Source organism: Atractosteus spatula, chromosome 11 (genome assembly GCF_055471065.1).
Source record: "Atractosteus spatula isolate fAtrSpa1 chromosome 11, fAtrSpa1.hap1, whole genome shotgun sequence".
NCBI lineage: Eukaryota > Metazoa > Chordata > Actinopteri > Semionotiformes > Lepisosteidae > Atractosteus > Atractosteus spatula.
Genome location: NC_142716.1, coordinates 25970260 through 25992133, shown reverse-complemented (window position 1 = coordinate 25992133; position 21874 = coordinate 25970260). Strand labels below are relative to the sequence as shown.

General features: G+C 37.5%; 1 protein-coding gene across 1 annotated transcript; it reads right to left on the bottom strand.

The window, feature by feature from the left end:
• Positions 1-18317: 18317 nt before the first annotated feature.
• Positions 18318-21071, bottom strand: LOC148823737 (uncharacterized). Its single transcript, XM_088928102.1, has 4 exons — positions 20811-21071; positions 19750-20181; positions 19387-19453; positions 18318-18409 (listed from the first exon to the last, which is right to left on the bottom strand). Exons 1-4 carry the CDS (start codon positions 21069-21071, stop codon positions 18318-18320), a joined length of 852 nt encoding a protein of 283 aa, XP_088784228.1.
• Between the last annotated feature and the right edge of the window lie 803 nt (positions 21072-21874).

Below are 21874 nucleotides of genomic sequence, written 5' to 3'. Positions count from 1 at the left end.
TTAATGAAGAACAAAAAACCCCATATAAAATAAACAGCACAGATAATGACTTATATTTTATATACCCCAAAACTGGGTAAACTAGTGAAAAACATTGATTTTGTTTTCTCTCAAACATTTCTTAGTTGATTTTTAAATGGTGTGTTTAGGATCACTGTCATGCTGGGAGGTCCACCAGAGACCAAATCATGCTGTAGCTTTCTGGCATAGGCAGCCAGATTTTTGCCCAGAATATCCTGATATTTAGTAGATATCATGATACCTTTGTCCTTAACAAGGGCCCCAGTGGCATCACAACCACCCCACAACATCAATGTTCCACCCCCATATTTCACAGTGAATATACGTTTTTTTGTGTGAGTATGCATCCCTCTCCAACGCCAAACGTACTGGTGGTGTGAGTGGCCACACACTTCAATTTTGGTCTCACCTGACCATAGCACCGGGTTCTAGTCAAAGTCCCAATGGATTTGGCAAACTCCAGACACTTCAGTTTGTTTCTTGTTATCAATTCCTTCTGGCAACCCTTCCAAATAGCTTTTTGGCATGGATGTACCATCTAATTATTGATTTAGAGACTCAAGGACTCCAAGATGCAACCAGACTCTGCAGTTCTCCAGCTGTGACCCTTGGTTTCTTTACCATTTGTGAAGATTAATACTAATTTGTCTCTTAATTTGTCACTTCTTTGCCTTTCCCCATGGTGGTGGATGGCCAAAGTTTTTATTATGTGTGTTTACCTCTTTTTATACCCTGGTGAAACAGCAAGTCCAGAAAATGTTCCTTTTGACTGAGTTATATTTAAAAAAGCAGAACTTCATTTCAGATTTTATTTAGTTCAGTTTTCTTAAAGAAAAGTGGGGGATCTAATAATTTTGACATTAATGTTCCTGGAAAAAACATGTATTACTCATTTTAAATATTTGTTTTGAAATAATTCCCATTGTCTGGGCATAAGATAGACTCATTATCTGTGCTGTGTATTTTATACAGCTTGTTTTGTTCAACTTTATCAAGGGTGCCAATAATTCTTGAGCCCACTGTACCTGCTTAGATAAATAGAATCACTATTACACACCAAGAAAAACACTCAAAACACTAACTTCTGTTCTTGGAAGTATAGTGTTCAGTCCAATTTTAATGCATCACTGATATTTGAAGAAAGTGAAAACCGCTTTGCACTGTTTGGAGATGATTGCCAAGATCATCCAGGTGGATGCTGCACATTGGTGGTGGCGGAGGGGAGTCCCCATTACCTGTAAAGTGCAATATACTGTAAGTGTAAGCAATTAATTATTGAGCTTAATTTTGTGGGTCTGTCTAAACAAAATTCCAAGTAGGATCAGATTTCAAATATTGCTCTGACAAAGTGTAAACCCAGAAAAAACTCCCCTTATGCAAAACTGGGTGAAGGGACTTATACCTTGATCACAGCTGCTTCCTCAATGTGCGGTTTTAAACTTCCAATTTTGATAAAGTTCTAGCCCAGGAATGTTAAAAGGTTACAAGCGAGAGAAAGATATTCTGCCCATCTTTTCTGTTTGGTTGATAACTATTGATAAAAGATTCTTTGTAACACTCCTGTGATTTGGATTGCACAGCATGTCTTTTCCATCACAGACTTCAATTTCATTCTCTCCCCCCATGTTGAATGTGAAGTACTGTAGCTGCCCGAGTCCAAATTCTCAGTTCTTTTCAGGATTTTGAATACTCAAGTCTCCACATCTTCAATCCTCCAGCCAAAAGTGATAAAGTTGTTTTAACCTCTCAGTTTACAACACAATACTGTACCTTTCAATGTGGGAGTTATTCCGGTTTCTCTTCCTTAGACTGTTTCCAATGTCAATTATTGTAATGATCTTCTAATATAAGGACTCCTACATTTTATCTTTAGCTTTTAGACATGCTCATTTCTAATATACAATGAAGTCATTGTTCTCTGTATTAAAAAACAATATGAATACAAGCTAATAAAAGGAAGACTGAAATAGCGGTTTGAGACAAGCCAGCCTCTTCAGACCTCATTAGGCCCCAGCATATGGACAAGCCACAACAGAAAGGAAATACTGCAGAAAAAATTTAAGTCACAAGCTGCCCCACCACCAACAACAACAACAAAATCCTCCCATAGAACTATTTATAAACTGTACCAAACCTAGGCTAATTGACACCATGTGAGAATGTGCCTCTCACCCTTAACTAATTTGCTAATTCACCCCCACGTGGGTCTATGTACACATGATTGAGGCTTGAACCCCCTCAGCTGAAACTAGTGCATCAACACTGCTGACCCACCACACTGTTGTATTTGAGAGCTTCCTTAAATAGAGGTGAAATGTGCTCTCACTGTCCTATTCAAATTCTTTGGTTCCTGAAATGAATAGTAGCACAGATGTAAAGAAAGAACAACTGGATACAGCAATCGCTCAGCAGGTCTTTTTAAGCCTATGTGAGTTGCACTGATCGGGCAAAATCACTGTCCATGCTCATATGTCCTCGCATGTTGGGAGTTAGGATACAGAATTTTTTTTTATTGAATTAAAACCCTGTTGTGGTGAAAGAACATCAAGACTGTTATAAAATGAACACTCATTGGAATGTTATTTTGTTTCACAAATGTAGCAATAGCATTTGTGATGATATTATTTTAAACTGCTTTAATGATGTCAAAATAATCAAAGTACCTAACTGAGAAATTCTGCTCTAGATCATAGTCTGATTTACAGTGTCCTTTCACGTATCTAATACTGGATATACCGGAAAATCAGAACTGCAAATAGTTCCTTGTCTTTCAAGGTCAATTGCAAAATGCCTTTTTTGGCATTCTGTGCATTCTTTTAGGCAAGTTTTGGTCTGGCAACACTTTCGGGTTTCGTGGCCTGAATTGGAGAAGTGAGAAAACTGAAGTAGCTGCCTGTATTGTCTCTCCTTAGTCTTGAAAGACTAAAACCTGCTTCAAGGCCACACTCATGGTAAGTGTCTGGTTTTCTTTCATTAGTTTTGAAAATTGAATTAGAATGTTCCGTGATTGAATTTAGTCACACAAGAAGTATCGTTCACAAGCCGTGTTCACTCACCCTCTGCAGTACGAGTTGGGGATTGTCTTGCTTAAGTTGGCATCTGGGCTCCTAACTTTAGCCTTTAGTTATGTAGCCTTTGAGTCCCTTATTACTCCATCATTATTGCATTGTTATTTTTGCAGCTATTAACATCAAGCCTACATTTCATTTTCTACCATTGTGGTAGTTCTGGACTTAAAAACTAGAAAATGACTATGGGATGGCTTTATTGGAAATCTCTCAAGAATTCACATACACTTTTACCTTTGTTTGTTGGGAATGAAAGCATAATAGAAAATGCTGAATGTCCATTTAATGACTGATCGCATAGCACTACATCCATATTGCACTACAATAAATGACACATTAATCCAAGAAAGAACTGCACTGTAACTTATAGACCATAAATAGACTTAAATAGACCATAAATGCTGTGTATGAAGTGAAGTGTGAACTGAAATGTCTTTCTTCACCAAATATTACTTTGTCTTGTGTGCCAGCCTTAAGCATGAGATACAGTACAAGCTGGAAAGGTTTGACTCAACATGAATACATTTGTTACTACATGCAAATTTGTCTTGAAAGTTAAGCTTCTAGGTTTGAAAAAATGATGGGCACTTTATAATGAAGGAAAACAGTTTGGTACTGATTTATTATTGCATTTTTCTGTAAAATTCGATGGTTTGATTGTAGGCAATTGAGAAGGACAAACCAGATTTCTTGAGCCCTTGTTTCCATTAGGATGCCGTTTGGATGCTGCTGATCTGGCCGCTGATGATATTTGTACACAGTGGGCTCACTGCTGGTGCAGCCGTGTCCTGCAGGAACGAGCAGGGGGAGTCTGTGGACTGGTGAGTGGTTTTTCTGCCTTTACTAATTCCCCAGTATACATGCAACAGCAAAGAGGTGTAAATTGTAATAAACAGTAGATGGACACATTCTTTCATTGCGTGTATTAAACATTACAATTTAGAATAAATAAAAGCTGAAAAAAGAGAACCAGCTTAAAGCATGTGTGTCCAGCTATAGTTCTGGATGCCATGATCCAGCAGATCTCGGGTTGCATTGGAGTGGACTCCGCTGAAGGGAATTACCCCCAATTGCTCGCGGAATGGTGACGTTCCACATTCTAACGTATCAAGGCGGAGAGAAGTTGCCATGGAGAATAAAACATTCACGTATTAGCAAAATTGAACTTTTTTTAAGTTTTAGAGCTCATAATATTGTAACGCATACGGCCACCATTGGTTGTGAGAGCCGGCTTACCAGCGCGGTGACGTCACCGCCCTTCCCTGTGAATAGCAGGGACCGCAGCCGCCGGGCTGATGGGAGATTTCCCTTTAGTTCAGCTGGCTGGGTCCCTGTTGAGTGACGCCGGAGGCCCGGGTTCGAGTCCCCGATGGTGGGGGTTCGACCTGAGGCGGCAGAGGAGAGGGCGCATACCCACATGAACACCGGAGCGCTACAATTTTTTTGAAAAAACAAACTTCATTAGGCTACTTTAGATTCAAACTGTATGTATTCTACGTACGAAGTTTTGACATAAAGCTTTTATTTCGTCACCCCCATTTCGACTGATGTATATTTATTCATTTACCTGCTTTGTATTCTGTACACGGAGTATTTAATGGTGCTCGTATTTAATAGTACAAGCTTTGAGGTATAGCCAAGTTTACCTTATTTAGTTGAATGAAAGCGTTATGTTCCTCGTACTGTCATTTTTGTACTGGGACAGACGATATGAAATGTATTTAATGGTACACAGCTTGGAATAAGCAGCAATATTGCCAGTGATTCCTTAGTTTACTTCGCCTGTTATGAATCGAGGTTAAGTTTTCAACATGAATGAACACAGTGTCACTACATTTGTACAGGGATTGACGAGATAAAATTCAATTTAATCAAACTGCAAGCGGACAACGAAAAAATTAACAGCCGACTTGGATTTTGACCCTCCTGAGCCGTGTGACAAAACAGTGACATCACGCGAGGGTGCTTTTTACCTTTTTGTACTAGTGCGCCCTTTAATACTGGCGCACTTGAAGTTCACACTTGCGCTACATCACAGAAGTGCGGACTTGTAGAAATGGCTTAGGGCGCAGGTCGAGAACTGGGACATGGCTTTTATCTCTGAAGCACCCAGAGATTTGGGGAAGGACATTAAACCGTTGTGGCTAAGCAAATAATTAGATTAATTGGGTAGGTAAGAGCCGAGTTGGAATTGAAGATTCATTTAACTGGTGAATAATTAAATACTGGAGTCACACCTGAAGAAGGCTCCACGGCCGAAACGTTGTTCTCTTTCTTCTTTTTTTCAGCATGGAATAAACCTATTACTTGTTCCTTTGCAGCCTACGCATGCTGACGCAGCTACCCACCTGAACTATCAATGTAACATTACTTTTTCACAACAATTTTATTATCAGAGAACAGATTATTTGATCAGAAATAGTTCCAGTTTGCTGTTTGATTGTTGTACTGTCTTTTGATTGTTTGAATCTTAATTTATGCATTTGTACACTTACGTTTTAAGTTGCTTTAAAAATAATGAGGTAGTGAACACCCCACCTACCTTGACAGGTAACAAACTCTTTGTTTTGTTTTTCTCACATAAAAATGTAGGAGAAAAATGTTTGACACTTCCAATTTTTGTTTAACCTGTTATTAACATTGACACATTTAGCCAATTTCCTCCTCCTTAAACATTTGTTATATCTCTGCAGCAGAACATAGCAGGAGCCTGGTTCAGGTCTTAAATTGAAGGTAACCCCCTTGGCATTGAATGTGAACAGTCAAATTTCTTATATTTCTTAATGTGTCCACTCAGCAGACAAACATATGAAAAAAAAACAGGAGGCGAAAATGTTTTTTTGGTCTTCAGAGGTCAGATTTTTCAACTATATGCATGTCAAGGGCCTGGGAATGATTTGAAAACCTTGTTCTAGGTGACTACTAGCTTGGATACAAATCTGGGAAAAATTGATCAATTAGAAAAAATTCTACATCATGTTTTGTGAAGACTGAACCTGGAATGAAATTTCACGCCTATAATAAAAAATCATAAAAATATTGAAAATAAGAATAATAACCATTGCAATTGCTATAAAAACCATTAGACACTGCTAGAGAGCCTTTATCTGCTGTTATGCAATGGAAAAAAACCTCAGAGTTGCCTTCTGCTGTGAAAAAAAGGAGCACTGATAAGAAACTGATTGATTACCCCTTCTGAGTCAATGATTGACAGCTAAAAGGCAGGCGGAATGCAGCTGGAGGCTTCTAGAGGAAGCCTTACCCCCTAAGGGCTCTGAATGGCTGAAAATACAATGAATGACAGTGGTTTTTACCAATCAGATCGCCTTAGTTCTAGCGGTCGTTCTTCAAACATTTACTACGAAGTCAATAACCTTCAAGAGTTAAACTGGAGATAAACTAGTCTGGGTTATTTTGGATATATATCATGCTTCAGAATAAGGTAAAAACATGGAATATATATACTGTATATATACGCTGGTTTTTGCTTTTGCTGTTTTGTTGGTAAAAATGTATGATATTGACATGCTGTGCTAGCCGGGTGTTTTTATTGGGATTCTGCTAGTTCATTAATTTATTGGTTTATTGCATAACAGTGTCATATCTGTGGAAACAAACTTTATGGTTTTGTTGTGATGATATTGGAGAATACGTGCATGTGAGAAAATTTGTGGAGCAGTTAAAAAAAATGTTGTTTATCTTGCGTTTATCTTAAAAATAAAAAGTGTCATCTGGGGGGACAGGCGTGGTCACCAGTGACCACGATCCGGGCAAACAGGTTTTTTCAGTTTTTTTATTGATATCACATTACATTATAAATTATAGAACTTAACTTTCTGTATGCATCATATGAAAAAAAATGACAGAAAACCTCTACAACATGTTCATTGACATAACGATGTACTATTCAGTACTGGAATTTATTTTTTTGTTTAGATATTTTTTCTATTTATAGAACACTGCATTAATAATTATTGAACTTAATTTTCTATGTGTGCTTCATATGAAAGAAACTGACCGAAATAACATCATATGTTCACTGACATATTGATGTACTGTACACATGTATGCATAGCCCGTGGGGTGTGATTAACGGGCATTTCGACTTATGTAAATTTCTAGTTACGTAAGGGTTTCTGGAACGGAACTATTATGTAACTCGAGGTTTGTCTGTACATTTTTGTCTCTATCCTTAAGCTCTAGAATGTTACTGTGAAATTAAGACATTTGGGTCTTCAATTCATAGACTGAAACAGACACCTGTTGCAAAAAAACTGACCTAGGACCTCAAGCACTTAACTACCACTATGTGCTCAAGTTGCCTTTTCTCACAAAAACTCTGAAATGGACAATGCGACTCAATTCTAATTGCATCTTGTATCTAATGGCTCTTTGAACCTCTTCAGTTGGAGTTTGGATCCACAGTACAGAAACTACCATTGTTAAGTCAGTTAATGATTTTCCAGTGGCTTCTGGATCACTTAATGTGCTCTTTATTCAACTAAAATGCTGCTGGTGTCAATCACAGTCCCACACTGGATCACATGGAAACTTATCTTGGGATATCTGGCACATCCCTTCCTTGGTTTAGCTCTTATTTATCAATACCACAACCAGAAACAAATTCATCAATCCTAGTTAAAAGTGCACTAACCCGAGGTATTACATAGAGATTTGTACTGGAAACTTAACTATTTAATATTTATACACTGGCTCTTGGGCAAAGTTTTTACCATTATGGGCTTGGGTTTCACTGCTATCCTGCTGACAGATTAATTTGAAAATCAAATTGGATTACTACTATTCTGGTTTCTGTACTTTACAGGTGTCTGTCTGAAATTAAGATATAGATACAAAAGAAACATTTCTGAAAGCAAACCGTGACAAGACTGATATTAGCTCAACAGCTGAAAAATTAATGCTATAATATTGATATGTGCCATTATTTTTTTGTGTATTATGTGTACTACTGTAAGGAGCTTTGAGGGTTATTTAAAAACACTCATAAATTAACATTATACTATTATTATTGTCCTTCAATGCATAGTCATGAGAATTGTGAAGAGAGAAAATCTTGCAATACTGCACTCACCACTCTGGGCAAGATGTCAAATTTGCCAAGCATGAACTGCAACTAATAGCACCAATGATCGTAAGAGACGCTGACACATCGAGGCCACTCTGCGTGGCCTCTATGAACTGGGCTGTTAAATCTACACAAGAGCTAATGCTGAATTCAAACAACTTAATTCCTTAATGCCATATCCTCTTCATTAAAATCCAGGCACTACTGTTTTGTAAATCCTTTAGTCACCTCAAAATTGATACCCAAAATATAAACAAATAATTGTTCCACATAGACATGGAATACTTGTTTATTCTGAAATATAACTGTTCTATCTACATACTCTTCACACTTTAAACTATAAATCCCACCATTTTCTAACTGCTTTTTCCAATACAGGGTTGCAGGGAGCTGCAGCTTATCCTGGCATGCAGTGAGCGCAAGGTGGTACAGTATACACGCTGGAGGGGACAGCAGTCTATCACAGGACACACACAGATAGACACACACAACCTCACACCAAGGCCAACTGTCCCAGAAACCAATTAAACTACCAGCGTGTCTTTGGACTGTGGGGGGAAACCCACGCAAACATGGGGAGAACATACAAACTCCACGCAGACAGCACCCCAGGTCTGGAATTGAACCCAGGGCCCCAGTGCTACATGGCAGAAGCGCTATCCACTCCACAGCCATGCTGGCCCTTTATATAGATTTTAATTTTCTTTTCATTGTGTTCCAGAGTACTTATTCTCAGTAGTCATAAAGGTAAGACACTGCATACTGAAAAATTATTTTATTTTCTTAAATGTAGCACAAAAGGGACAACAGTGAACACTAAATCCCTGATCCACCCCTCTTCATATTATACTCACTGGATATATATGGCATACAGTATATATGGGGAAACAGCCAAGTCCTGTCAGCTGCAAATGGGCAGGGATGTTTTTGGTAACATTTGGTAGAAAACAGACCTCTTGCTCTTTGAGTAAGCAAAACATGCTGCTATCTGGAACCCGATTCTGTGATTTTTTTTAAGGAGCATATTTGTGATTTTTAAAGTGGGCCTTAGTTTCTGATCATCAATATTCACGTTTGTTTTAGGTAAGATGATTGTCACTATCGTTGTTGCTGTGTTGAGAGAGGTTAATGTTACAAATTACTGCCAGAATTACTTCAATATACAAACTACCAAGAACAGAAAAACGCAAGAGAGGTTACAGACACAAGTGGGCTGCTCAAGTGACCGTATTCATTAGGTTGCTAGTAGCTAGTAGTTTACTGATGAATCATGTGAAACTGTCTCTTGTACTGTAGGAATCCCAGGAACAGGTTTATCTCTAGAACAAATCTGACAGCTTGTCCCAGAGACAGTTCACCCTCTCAATGCATGACGTCATTCTGGCGCCCAAAAGCTGACACCAAACAAATAGCAGGTTTAAGCAATATTGAGTCAGAAGTTCCTACACTACCTTCTGGCCTCCTTCTGGGTCCAGAGAATGCACACACGCTACATACTCCTGCATGGCCTGTTCTTTGCTCATGTCCCCGAGCTGCTTCCAGGCCTGCCTGCAACATCACAGCACAATGTGTAACCCATCAGCAGCCTTACAGAGCCCAGCTGGTAGAAACCACACTCTTAACAGCTTTTCAGTAGGACAAATGTTTTGTTTTCTATTTTTAATACAGTTCGGCAAGGAGACTGTCAATGCTAGAACTCATCTTCTCGGGTACGTAATCTAGTCACAGTCTATCCCATAAATTGACAGACAGATGTTACTTGTCTAGGATGTTACTTAGCCTTTAACAACTGAAATCCTACTTACAGTCCCTGGTCTGTTGGGTTTCTTACAATCACTGTAAAAGTTCGCACATTTACCTTTCTTTTTTTCTGGACAACACTGAAACCTATATTTAGTGTGGGTTTTGTGGACTCGCACAGATTTGTCTCTTGCCTCGTGTAACTTAAAATGAGTTTGTGCACAATACTTTAGCTATCGCTTACTAAAAGGAATACATATTCAACAACTGAAAAGGTATCAATGAGAAGAAGCAAACTTTAAGAATATGATTAGCTAGTCATCATGTGAACAGAGGATAACAATGGTTGTTTCAAACAGCAAATCCACTGGAATTTAACTGTATTCCTATTTTAAATTCACAGTGGCAATATGTTCACTGTGTGGAAAATGATTCCATTTATTTTTTAAATGTGCTTGATATGATATATATAGATATATATTGTATTACCCTGTTCATTTATGCCAACTGCTTATTTCTAAATTTTGCATATAAATAATGTATATAACTCAGTATACATGGCCAGTAGGTTTGTCAGTAATACAAAATGTTTGGGGACTACCAGGAGAAATAATGTCACAGGTGCAATGTAGTACTACAAGGAGGTACTGTAGATGGATTATGCTTATAATCACAACGTAGTTCTACAAACAATTATCTAAGAAGACAGTTTCCAATTAAACCAGTTTAACTGTAGTTCATTCAAACTTACCATTTCCTTTGTCCTTCAAAGTCAAAGAAGCCTGGTTTTGCTGTGTTACATGTTCCAACTTTGACCTGAAAAGTCAAACCAGACAGAATTTGAAATCTGAAAAAAAGTTTTATCACATACAATTAATTTACAGTTTCTATTGCTAGAAAGCATCATCATAAAGTGCTTAACAAATTTTAGTCCAAGCGGCAAACATTGTACTGTATCAAGATTATGAAAACAATGTTTGAGGTCATTCTGCAGGAAATACAGGACTGAATTTAAAAATGGCAGTAAGAAGGTGAAAACTTTTTTTAAAAAATCTTATTTTAAGCACTTTCTACAAATTTCAGGAATTAAGAGAAACAAAAAATAAGCACTGAAGTGATAAAATATAACAATAATTATTTAAGACAAAACTGGTTAAAGAATTTATTAAGCGATGTCGATCTCATGAAGCAGAGCAAGTCCTGAACTTCTATTCTCCTGTACGTCACAAGAGCTTGCTGCCATCAGCAGCACGGAAATAGAACATTTTGAGATTATGCTCAAAATGAGAATGTGTCCTTGGAAACACAGTGTGTGATGTCATTGCCTTTATAGTTGCTCATTTTATTCCATTTAAATAGGTCAGCATGTCTCAGATAGGCGTATTTGGCTCAAATAAGGATTAACGTTCAAATATGAATTTGCATTCACAGACTGGATTCACATCTTGTTACTGCTAGTTCCAAATTCTCCAGACCAGAGCTGCTTTCCCATCTGATTCATACACATTTAGTAGCTTACAATCATAGTACGTATCCCTGTGTCGCATGTTTTTATCATGCCAGTGAAAACTCTATTATTGGTGTCCACCCAAATATCTTTTAAAATGGCTGTGTAAAGTATTTATTTCTGCACTTTTATATATCTGATGTCACGCGAGAGCTTGTTAACGATTTTTAAAGCACTTTCATATTCCTCACATTAAAATTGCGAATTTAAACAGGTATCATCCGAGTCTTCTGCCGATCAGATCTTGGTCCTAATAAGTCTTTGACTGACAACTTCAAGATGTCATGAGGAAACTGCTTCTTGCCAGTTGTTGTCTTGAAGATGTAAAGTGGGAACTTTCCCCCGTCACAGACTTCAAGAAAAGCAACAAGCCAACCCGTTGTTGCGCACAAATCGCGACTTCAGAAAAGTCGTTTTGTACACTTCTATTCAACGTTCGTCAGTTAAAACGATCCCTTGGGAAACTAGAAAATATTGCTAGTGGTTTCTACATCCAAACGTACTCAGTACTTTATAAACACGAAGGTTATCCCCCATTGTCACCAACTATATGACAGAAACTGATTATGCACATGCTGAGTGCACATTTGGAAGGTTTCAAACTAATTGATCCTGAGCCCGAAAACACATCAAACACGCCTTTGCTGCAGTTTATTAAAGAGTTGCCAAAGGTTTGGGGTTGCTTTACCTGTTTATACCTGGCGTACAGGTAAAGCAGCTGTTCTCTGCTCGCTGTCTGCACCAGTCCACGGAGCCGCTCAGCTGCCGCTTCAAACTCGGCTTCGAGCTCTGTCTCTTCCAGGCGATACCCCAGGTCACCAGCACCGCAACCTTCCTCCCCGAGACCCGTCTGAGTCCGAATCTGAACCACCGAGCAGCTCTCCTGTGTCTGGCCGAGCCGGGTCGGTACCTGAACCCGTAGCAGAGTCGGGGGAAGACGATGGAGAGCGAGACGCCATATTTGGAGTATGTGCTATAAATATAAATGTTATGATCGTAGTTTGTATTTCTCGAATAATCTAAATCGATCTTCAGGAACACAAATTATATTAAAATTACTCTCTCATGCAGACAGTACCAAGATGCTGGCTAATCGTTTCAGGACTTGTTGCTCACCGCGGAGAGGTCGGCAAGATGGCGACCAGTTCGCACGTGTTTTGTTAAGCGCTGAAAAATTTGGAGTCTTTTTCCCTTAAACTGTTGGTGAAAGGAGAAAATTTGCTTTGATTTGGATGTCTATGATTTTTGACTAACTTTATGTCAATTTTTGGAGAGTTTTAATTTTATTTCTAACCCAAAAAGTTAAAACTTGGATACGATTTTTTTTTCTTTCCTCTGAATTGCACTACTGGAAAAAAACCCCGTTATTTTAGGATGGATTCGATCTCTGAAAAAAGCACTGGTGGAAAGAAGCGAAAAGAGAAGGACGTTTAGAAAATGCCGCGGCCTTCAGGAGGGCAGGTGCACCCTGCAGCAGGGGCGAGCGGCGGAGCCGGGGCGCCCCCGAGGCCGAGCACTCGTCCGCCCTCGACAGCGAGAGGAGCTCCGGAGAGCCGCAGCTGGAACAGCTGCTCGACTCCGACAGAGACATTGAGCCCGACACTCCGGAAAAGCCCCTCATGAAGAGGATGAAAGACGAGCCGTCTCTGCTGGAAATGCAGAATAACATCGTGGTGCTTCTCTCCAGGAAGATTAATGAGAGAGCAGATCATCTGGAGGCATTGATTCGAAAGAACACGATGACAGTTGCTGCCTTACAAAAGTCAGTGGACTTCGCGTTGGAGGAGGTGAGAGACTTAAGATCAGATATGAAAGCAGTGAAGGAAGTGGTTAAAACAAATGCACACATACTGTTGTCAATCTTAGAACTAAAGAAATGTAAGAATGTGTTGCAAAGTTGTGATGAGGCAGGTAATGTGGTGGGGCAGTTTGGCTTGAGCAGTGTGTTGATGGTGGAGAAAAGATGTCTGGGATTGTTTTGGTGATTTTCAATGATGTGAGAGAAGTAGGTGGATCTAGCAGACTCTATAGTAACCTTATATTCAGATAAGTAACCTCTCCAAACCTGATAATGTACATGTAGGCCGGAAAGACGCCACCTACGCTCAAGTTTGCGAGAGGCTGCCTTCATGGATCGCAGATGGTCATTGTACCAGGGGGCAGGGCGTCAGGGGTTTTCGTGATTTGACAAAACGAAAGGCTATTTTTTTTGTACTGCAAGAGGTTTAATGCAGATTTTTATTTTTTACAAGAGACGCACGCTTGTTCTTCGGATTTGAATTTTTGGAAGAGTCAATGGGGGAGTGATGTCTGGTTATCATTTGGTAGTAATCAATCTGCGGGGGTTGCAATATTAAAGGGTAAATTTAAAGGTAAATTTATTAGTAGTAGAGTTCATCATTTGGGCAGATGGATAATTCTTGTAGTGGCTCTTAATGGGAAAATGTTTTTGCTGGGGAATATATATGCTTTTAATAATGAACAATATAGCAGAGACTTGTTTCTTGAAGTTGAAGAAGAAGTGAATAAGGTGAAGGACAAGTTCCAGGATATTGAAATTATTTTAGGGGGTGATTTTAACACAGTCTTTGATGTTAAGTTGGATAGATACCCTGTACCTGCTAGATCTCCCCCTCCTGATATGGAGTTGCACAGGTTATGTCAAGGCTTAGGAATTAGTGATATATGGAGATGTAAACATCCAGGACTAAAGGAGTTCACGTGGTGTAACAAGGACAGATCTAAACAATCAAGAATAGATTTTTGGTTAAGTTCAAATGCATTAGAAGGACAGATTAACAAGGTTTCTATTGAACCATTAGTACTATCTGACCATAAAGCAATTTATCTTTCTGTTAACTTGAGTAACAATGAGGATTCTAAAGTCCCTAAGACTTATTGGAAACTCAATAATATGATTTTGGAAAATGACAGCTTTAAAATGGAAATGAAGGAAATTATACAAACATATTGGAGGCGAGCTCAATTAACAAATTCATATAGCCAAAACTGGGAATTTATGAATTATAAGATAAGATTGATTGCTATAAAAAGAAGTAAAGAAGCTGTCCGCTCTAATAAAATAAAGGAAGAGGAAGTTATTAAGGCAATTTGTGATCTTACTGATGACAGCAATACTGATCAAACAGATGTTTGTAAATTAATTGGACTGCAAGCTGAACTGGATGAACTATACATAGAAAAAGCAAAAGGAGCTTTTGTTAGATCCAGGAGACGATGGTTGGAGGAAGGCGAAAAAAACTCAAAATACTTCTATAATTTGGAAAAAAAGAATGGAGATTATACATCTCTTAGTAAACTTAACATAGATGGCTGTGAAACTCAAAATCCTGTAGAAATTTCAAGATATGTATCAGATTTGTATGGTAAGTTATATACTAGTAAGGCATGTTCTACAGAAAAAATGTGTGATTTTCTGAACTCATTAAAAGAAGACTTTAAAACTATAGACGAAGGGTTTAAAGCCATCTGTGATAAAGAGATATCCATCTTTGAAATTAAGAAAGTTATTAATAAGCTCAAGGTTAACAAATCTCCTGGTAATGATGGCCTTACCACTGGATTTTATAAGACCTTTCGAGATGATTTGGCTGAATTTCTTCTTCTGGTGTTTAAGGAGTCAATTGACAAGGGAGTCTTACCAACCTCGATGACTCAGGGCTTAATAACCATAACTCCAAAACCAGATAAAGATCATTTGTTGATAGATAATTGGCGGCCTATCACTTTGATTAATAATGATGGAAAGATTCCTGCTTCTGTTTTTGCAGAGAGACTGAAAACAGGCCTTGACTCAATTATTGATGAGTCACAGTCGGGTTTCATGAAAGGAAGACATATATGTAATAATATTCGTTTGGTGTTGGACCTTGTAGACTATGGTGAACTTATTAGTCAGGATAGCTTTGTTCTATTTGTGGACTTTTATAAGGCTTTTGACACAATTGAACATTCTTTTATTTTTGAAACTCTCAATTTTTTTGGCTTTGGTGAGTATTTTCAAAAGGTAATTAGAACTTTGTACAATCAAGGTAACAGCTCTGTTAAATTGGCTCATGGAACTTCTCATAGATTTAGAATTGGTAGGGGAATTCGACAAGGATGTCCCATAAGCCCATTCTTATTCCTGCTGGTCACACAAGTTATGGTTATTCATATAAAACAAGATGTGTTTCAGGGTATTCAAATACAGGATAGAGAGATTAAGTGTTCCCAATTAGCTGATGACACAACGCTATTTTTAAGAAACCATGCAGAGATTGAGAAGGCAATTAAGTGTATAAATGTTTTTTCCTCTGTTTCTGGTCTTTCTCTTAATTTAAAAAAATGTGAACTGATGGCTCTTGGGAACTGTGATGTTTCATCTATATGTAATATTCCTGTAAAAGATGTAGTTAAATATCTAGGTATGAAGATTTCCAAAAATCCAAAAATTAGAAATGATCTAAACTTTTCTCCAATTATGCATTCATTTGAAAAAAAACTTGACTTATGGTTGTTAAGAGACCTTTCTTTAAATGGTCGAATACTTTTGTCTAAATCTGAGGGTTTATCTAGATTAGTTTATGCTTCACTGGTTCTGGACGTACCACCTGCAACTATTAGGAAAATTGACTCCAAACTTTTCAAATTTATCTGGAGGAATAAACCCCATTATCTTAAAAGAGAAATGATTTGTTGTCCACAGGCAGAAGGGGGCTTAAATGCTTTAGACTTTAGGACATCTAATGCTATTTTTAAGATTAAATGGATACAAAACTATTTAGAAAATAAGCAAAGTATATGGCATATAATCCCCAATCTGATATTTCAAGAAGTAGGGGGTCTAGAGTTTTTACTAAAGTGTAACTTTGACATTGGAAAAATCCCCTTGAAACTTGCCAGTTTTCATAAACAAGTACTTCTGACGTGGTCACTTATGTATAAACAACTTTTCCCCACATAGATTTACTATCTGGAACAACAAATATATAAAAATTAGAAATAAAACCTTATTTTTTGAAAACTGGGTCAAGAATGATATAATTTGGATTAAACAATTAATCAAGGCTGATGGTAAAATATATAGTTACACCGAGTTTGTTAATAGATACAATATTTCTATTACTTTGGATCAGTATTTTACTGTAATTAATGCGATTTCTGGGGAAATATGAACTCTTTTAAGGAGTTGTAATAGTAGTCCTTTAGAAACATTGGAAGAATTTACAGCTCATATTAGACTACAAGGAAAGGATATTGCGAATTGTGGATGTAATAACCAATTTTTGAGATCCCTGTTAAAAAATGATAATTTACTTGCGACTTCAATATATTGGAATTCTGCATTTGGAAAACGCATTGATTGGAGAAAAATTTGGATGATGCCCAATAAATATTGTATAACCAGTAAAATTAAGGAGGTTTCATACAAAATAATTCATCAAATTTACCCAGTTAAAACTCTTCTTACCCAACGATTTAAAATTAATATAGATGACAAATGTGTTTTTTGTGACAATAGCCCTGAAACTATTCAGCATTTGTTTTGGTTATGTCCCAGGGTAAAAATGTTCTGGACTAAGTTGCAGAATTATATTAAAAAAGAGACCAATATTGATATTTGTTTTGTTGAAAAAGATATTATGTTAAGTTTCAGCCCCAATGAAAACAATAGAAAAATTTCGTTTGTAATAAATTTAATTATTATACTGGCACGTTATCACATACATAAAATGAAGTGGTCTGGGAGGTACCCTGTGTTTGAGTATTTTAAAATGGAAGTAAAGGGGTATTTGGAGACTATTTCGAAATGCAAAAATATGAAAGCGGTGCGGACATTATTTTTATTTAATTTGTTTAATCTTTTTTCATAACTTGAATTGATGTAGTAGTATGTACCCCTAACGATATTTTTGTTTTGAATTGTTATATGTACTCTTGTTTGTATTGTAATGTTTGTTCTTTTGTTAAGCATAAATAAAAATTTAAAAAAATTTAAAAGAAAAGCAAAAAAAAAAACTTGTTGCTCACCGCGGTCCGTTTACCGTTCGCTCCCCTAAGCGGTCCGAAGGGAAACCAAAGACGCAGAGTACATAAGTTCCTAGTTCTATATATACAGTATAGATGGAAAAAAGAAACGCAACATTTTCTGGAATGAGAATATTATAGTTATAGCTTATGTACTTTCACAAAAAGTTGTCAATTTGTTTTAAGCCCTCTGACCAGCAATACAGCTTGTGCAGTGAGGCATTGCAACTTGCCAATCACACAAAAGTTCATTAGGTGCACTTGTTGTTGCACAGTAGAACGTTGATAGTTCATCTGGCTTGCTTGGTTTTTCAGTAGCTAATTCAGTGGCTAAGTCATTCACGTAACTCGTCTAACCCTTTCTTCAAGGACATCAGGATATCGGCGTCCACATCATAGTTGGGTAGTTTGTTCCAGGCCCCAAACCCTTTGAATAAAAATATGCATTTCCCTGTTTGGTAGATTATTTAAACCTCTTATATTTAAAAAAAATTCAAATAGTTTCCCCTAGTTCGTGTTTCACTACTCAATCTTATGAAGTGCACTACTGTAGGTCAGTAGCTTTGAGGATTTTGAATAGTTTGAATAGTTACTTGCTATAACTATGAATAGAATTATGAAGGCTAAGACTGTTTTATTTTTTTAATGGTGTAGTACACCAATAAGATATTTACAGACAACATTAAAACTAACAAACCATTTTGTGATTTAGTTGAAAAGTGTCTGGTCATGGATGTGGTAGTGTGCTCACCTATTTGAATAACACAACATTATACAAAAACATGAATGCAATTATTTTTATTTCAGAAACAGTAGATCAGCTAGGCAAATGAGGTTCCCATCAATAGAACTCCTTTTTTGATTCTTACAGGAAGGCTCTGGATAAAGCGGTCGACATCTTCGACAGCAAAGATGTTTTTTTTGGCATCTTCCTGGAGTTTGGAATTACAGGGATCCCTGGAAACACAGAGTGGTTTGACATGTCACTGTTCGAGTTTCTTTATTCCATGGCAGCAGGTCAGATAGACTTTGGATACAGTTCTTCCCAGCGGCATCTTAATGTCAGGTTTATTCAATAAGAAGCTATTTGATTAAAGGTGTGTGGTAATTTGGCTATTAGACAACTGTTTTTCAGTCATTTCAATCACATTCATAACTCTAATTCCTCTCATCTTCTATTGGACTATTCACCCCTGATCTGTACTATTACCTGTCCCTTAACCAGTTCAATACATGAATTTCCCTAAATGCCTATTGCCTTTAATTTAAGAAGAACACTATCAAAAGCATCTTTAAAATCTAATCATATCATTTTGTACGTTCTGTGTGTTTACTGCTGTGACTTGTTTGAAGAATTTTAACAAGTTGGTAAAGGAAGAATGACCTTTTCTAAAACCATATTGCTAGGGTCTTATTTTCATATGAGCGATCCTGTTGTTTAGTTCTAAAGTGGTTTTCATAACTTTACTTGTAAAAGAAGTAAGACATATTAGCTTATATCTTGTCATAATAGTCACATTTAGTCATATTTACCATACCGAGAGATACTGTAGAAGGGAATGAGGGAGGGCACTGAAAATGGAGAAAACAGAGTACTGTTGAAGAGGACTGCCAAAGATTGATGCACTGGACAATGGACTATTTAGAAGAAGAGAGATCAGGTAAGAGTAGAGCTGCACAGTTAACCAATTGATCAGAGTGGAGTTTAGAGTTCTGCCTCACCATTCCCATGGAGGTAGCAGTGTCAATAAAAAGTGACGTTTGCAGAAGACTAAGGCCAATTTGTGTAAAAATCAGTTTGTTTTTTAAAGGGTTCTAAATTTAGGATGAATTCCCCCATTCTACATAAATTCCATCCAATGTCTAATTCTGAACCACACTGGTCACTAATGTGCTACACAAAATAAAATCACAGTCACAAACTAAATACTCACCATCTGGAGTGTTCTGAGGCTTGTTCCTACTGAATCTGTCCAAACTAAAAACTTCTTTTTTGAAGAACTATGAGCACACAAAGAAAACAATTAAGGAATATTTCTTCCACAGGTATTATAATTGAACTGTTACGTACTGTATTGATCTTGATAAATTTGTAGTCATTATTCATACAGAATATTCAGCATTGGCCACCATAGCAGTTGCTATTCTTGTCGATTGCAATTAATAGAAATGTCTTCTAGAATATTATTTGATGTACAAATGAGCATTCTATTCCAATAATTTCTGTAGTGCTAATATTAAAAATACAATAATGCCCAAGTTAATTAATAATTAAAGTTTGGGTAACTAATCCATACCTTGTGTTTTTGAGGCTTGTTGTACTCATCAGGCACTTTAAAAGGTCCAAAGCTTTCACAGCTCCCGCGTCCACTGGATGTTCCCTGGGCTCTTAAGTTTTCCAAAGATGGATTTGTTTCATTCTGAATTCTGAAGTCTTTTGATCTATTACCCATGATCTTATGCTTTATCATGGAGCCAAACTTTTTCAAAGGATGTTTCTTGACTTTCTGGCTCACATTCACATCTTCATCCGGCGTATTAACTGCAAAGGGGATGTTGCTGTGCGAGAGAAGCCCTTCGCTCTCAGACGTTTTGGTCAGTTGCATTGGGGTCATGTAATGTTTTGCTATGTCAATGTGCAGACCACTCTTGCTTTGGGCTGGACTGAGATTTTTGTCCTTATTAAGGCTGGGATTGTACACATACCAAGATGAGTGTCCAGGCAACTCCTGTCACAAAAAAACAAAAAGTTACAGTTCAGTGATTGTTGTTTCATTTTTAGAAGTAAATCAAAACAAGTAACACTTCTCTTACAGAAAAGAAGATAAGGATTATGGGGTGTGTATATGATTTTAGCACTGACGTTAACACTAGAATAAAGGCAGACAATGAAATATAAAATAATAAATCAATGTGAATGTGAATGTTTACAATTGCATGTATAAAAAATAATGCATCTCAATTTTTTTTATGATGCAGACATCAGTTTGGAAATGTAGACAATACTGTGAGCAAGTCTCTCTATAGTAGCATTAACTCACCTGATTGCTTTTGTGCTAATTTAATAAGAAAGTGATAAAGCTGAAATCCACAGACAGGTGAGTTTAGTATTGTACGTACGCTATAAACTGACAATAGGGATATTTCTGAGATGTTATACAATATTAGGGAAAACAAATCTGGATTTGTAGTTTTATTGCATTGTAAAGGAAAATGCACAACATAACTATAATCATATTTACAAAATGAGTTCCATCTTCCAGTACTTTCTACACAAATGTCTGTTAATTAGGTACAGAACAGGTCCATCCTACTTTGATAAGAGAACTTTTTACAGGTTTGGAACTGTTGGTCATACCTCATCAACCACATCATGCGAAGAGGACTCCAGAAGTCGTGTTTTCATACTGTCTGGCCTCGAGGAGCTCTTCCTAGTCTTCTTAACTTTGTTCCCTGAAGCCTTACACTGCTGTACTACTTCTTGATCCTGGACTCTTTGAGCCAAATAATCTCCAGGCTTCTCTGGGGTCTCAGAAGCAGAGCAACCTTTTTTCTTATTAGAACAAGGTGTCACACCAACAGCTTCTCCTAGGGAACGCGATGAGCAGGGCTTATCCATAGTGTCTTCTGGCTGGAAACTGTTTTCAAAAACACTTTGGACTGTTGGAGAAAAGCCCTTTGGAGACTTTTTCATAGAAGACTGTAGTTTTTTACTTCTGACTGTAGTTACATTTGTGTCCACAATTTTGTCCTGTGTGGACTCACTGGTTTTCTGAGAAATGAGAGATTGTGAAGATGGAATTGAACACCCGCTTCGTAAACCATGAATTGCAATAGTTTCTTTAGCCACACAACAGGCCATTTCCTTGATCATTTCTGGATTCTGTGAGGCAATTCCTACTTGTAATACTTTCTTGCTGCCAATGGATTCCATCAGTTTGCTGTAAACAGAGCTAACAGTTTTCTTGATGGCTTGCTGTAATGGAAGATGTTCTTCAGCCTTTGGTTCACTGATGGTTAGAGTGGAAACCTTTGACAATTCCTTCAGCGCATCTTTGGTGAGTTTCAGTGCCAGGTCCCTGACCTGAGACTCGGACAGCTCTTCCACTTCCCCTGAATAATTTTCTGGGTTGGGGAAACCAGGGCGAATTTTCAAAAGCAGTTTTGCCATGATATCTTTCACTGCATCTGTTCGACACATAACAGGTGAAGGTTCTAACTGGTTCGTTTTGGTGCACATGAGCTGCTCAGTGCTCTGGGTTTCCATACCAATGGCAGCTTGAGGAGCATCTGAAGACTTGATATCTGAATGTTGGAACTTCATAATTTTTCTCACAAGAGAATTAACTATCTTTTTGGCCAGTGCCTCACTCTTGGCTGCTACTGCTTGCTGTAAGTTGTCTTTGGAACCAGCACTCTGCA

What these genes read in the sequence shown, in the direction of transcription:
- LOC148823737 (XM_088928102.1), bottom strand. Translation starts at nt 21,071, where the DNA reads ATGGATAAGCCCTGCTCATCGCGTTCCCTAGGAGAAGCTGTTGGTGTG. An exon ending in CGCATGATGTGGTTGATGAG is followed by an intron (nt 20,182 to 20,810) that starts GTATGACCAACA and finishes TTTTTGTGACAG; the next exon opens with GAGTTGCCTGGACACTCATC. An exon ending in ACAAGCCTCAAAAACACAAG is followed by an intron (nt 19,454 to 19,749) that starts GTATGGATTAGT and finishes GTGTGCTCATAG; the next exon opens with TTCTTCAAAAAAGAAGTTTT.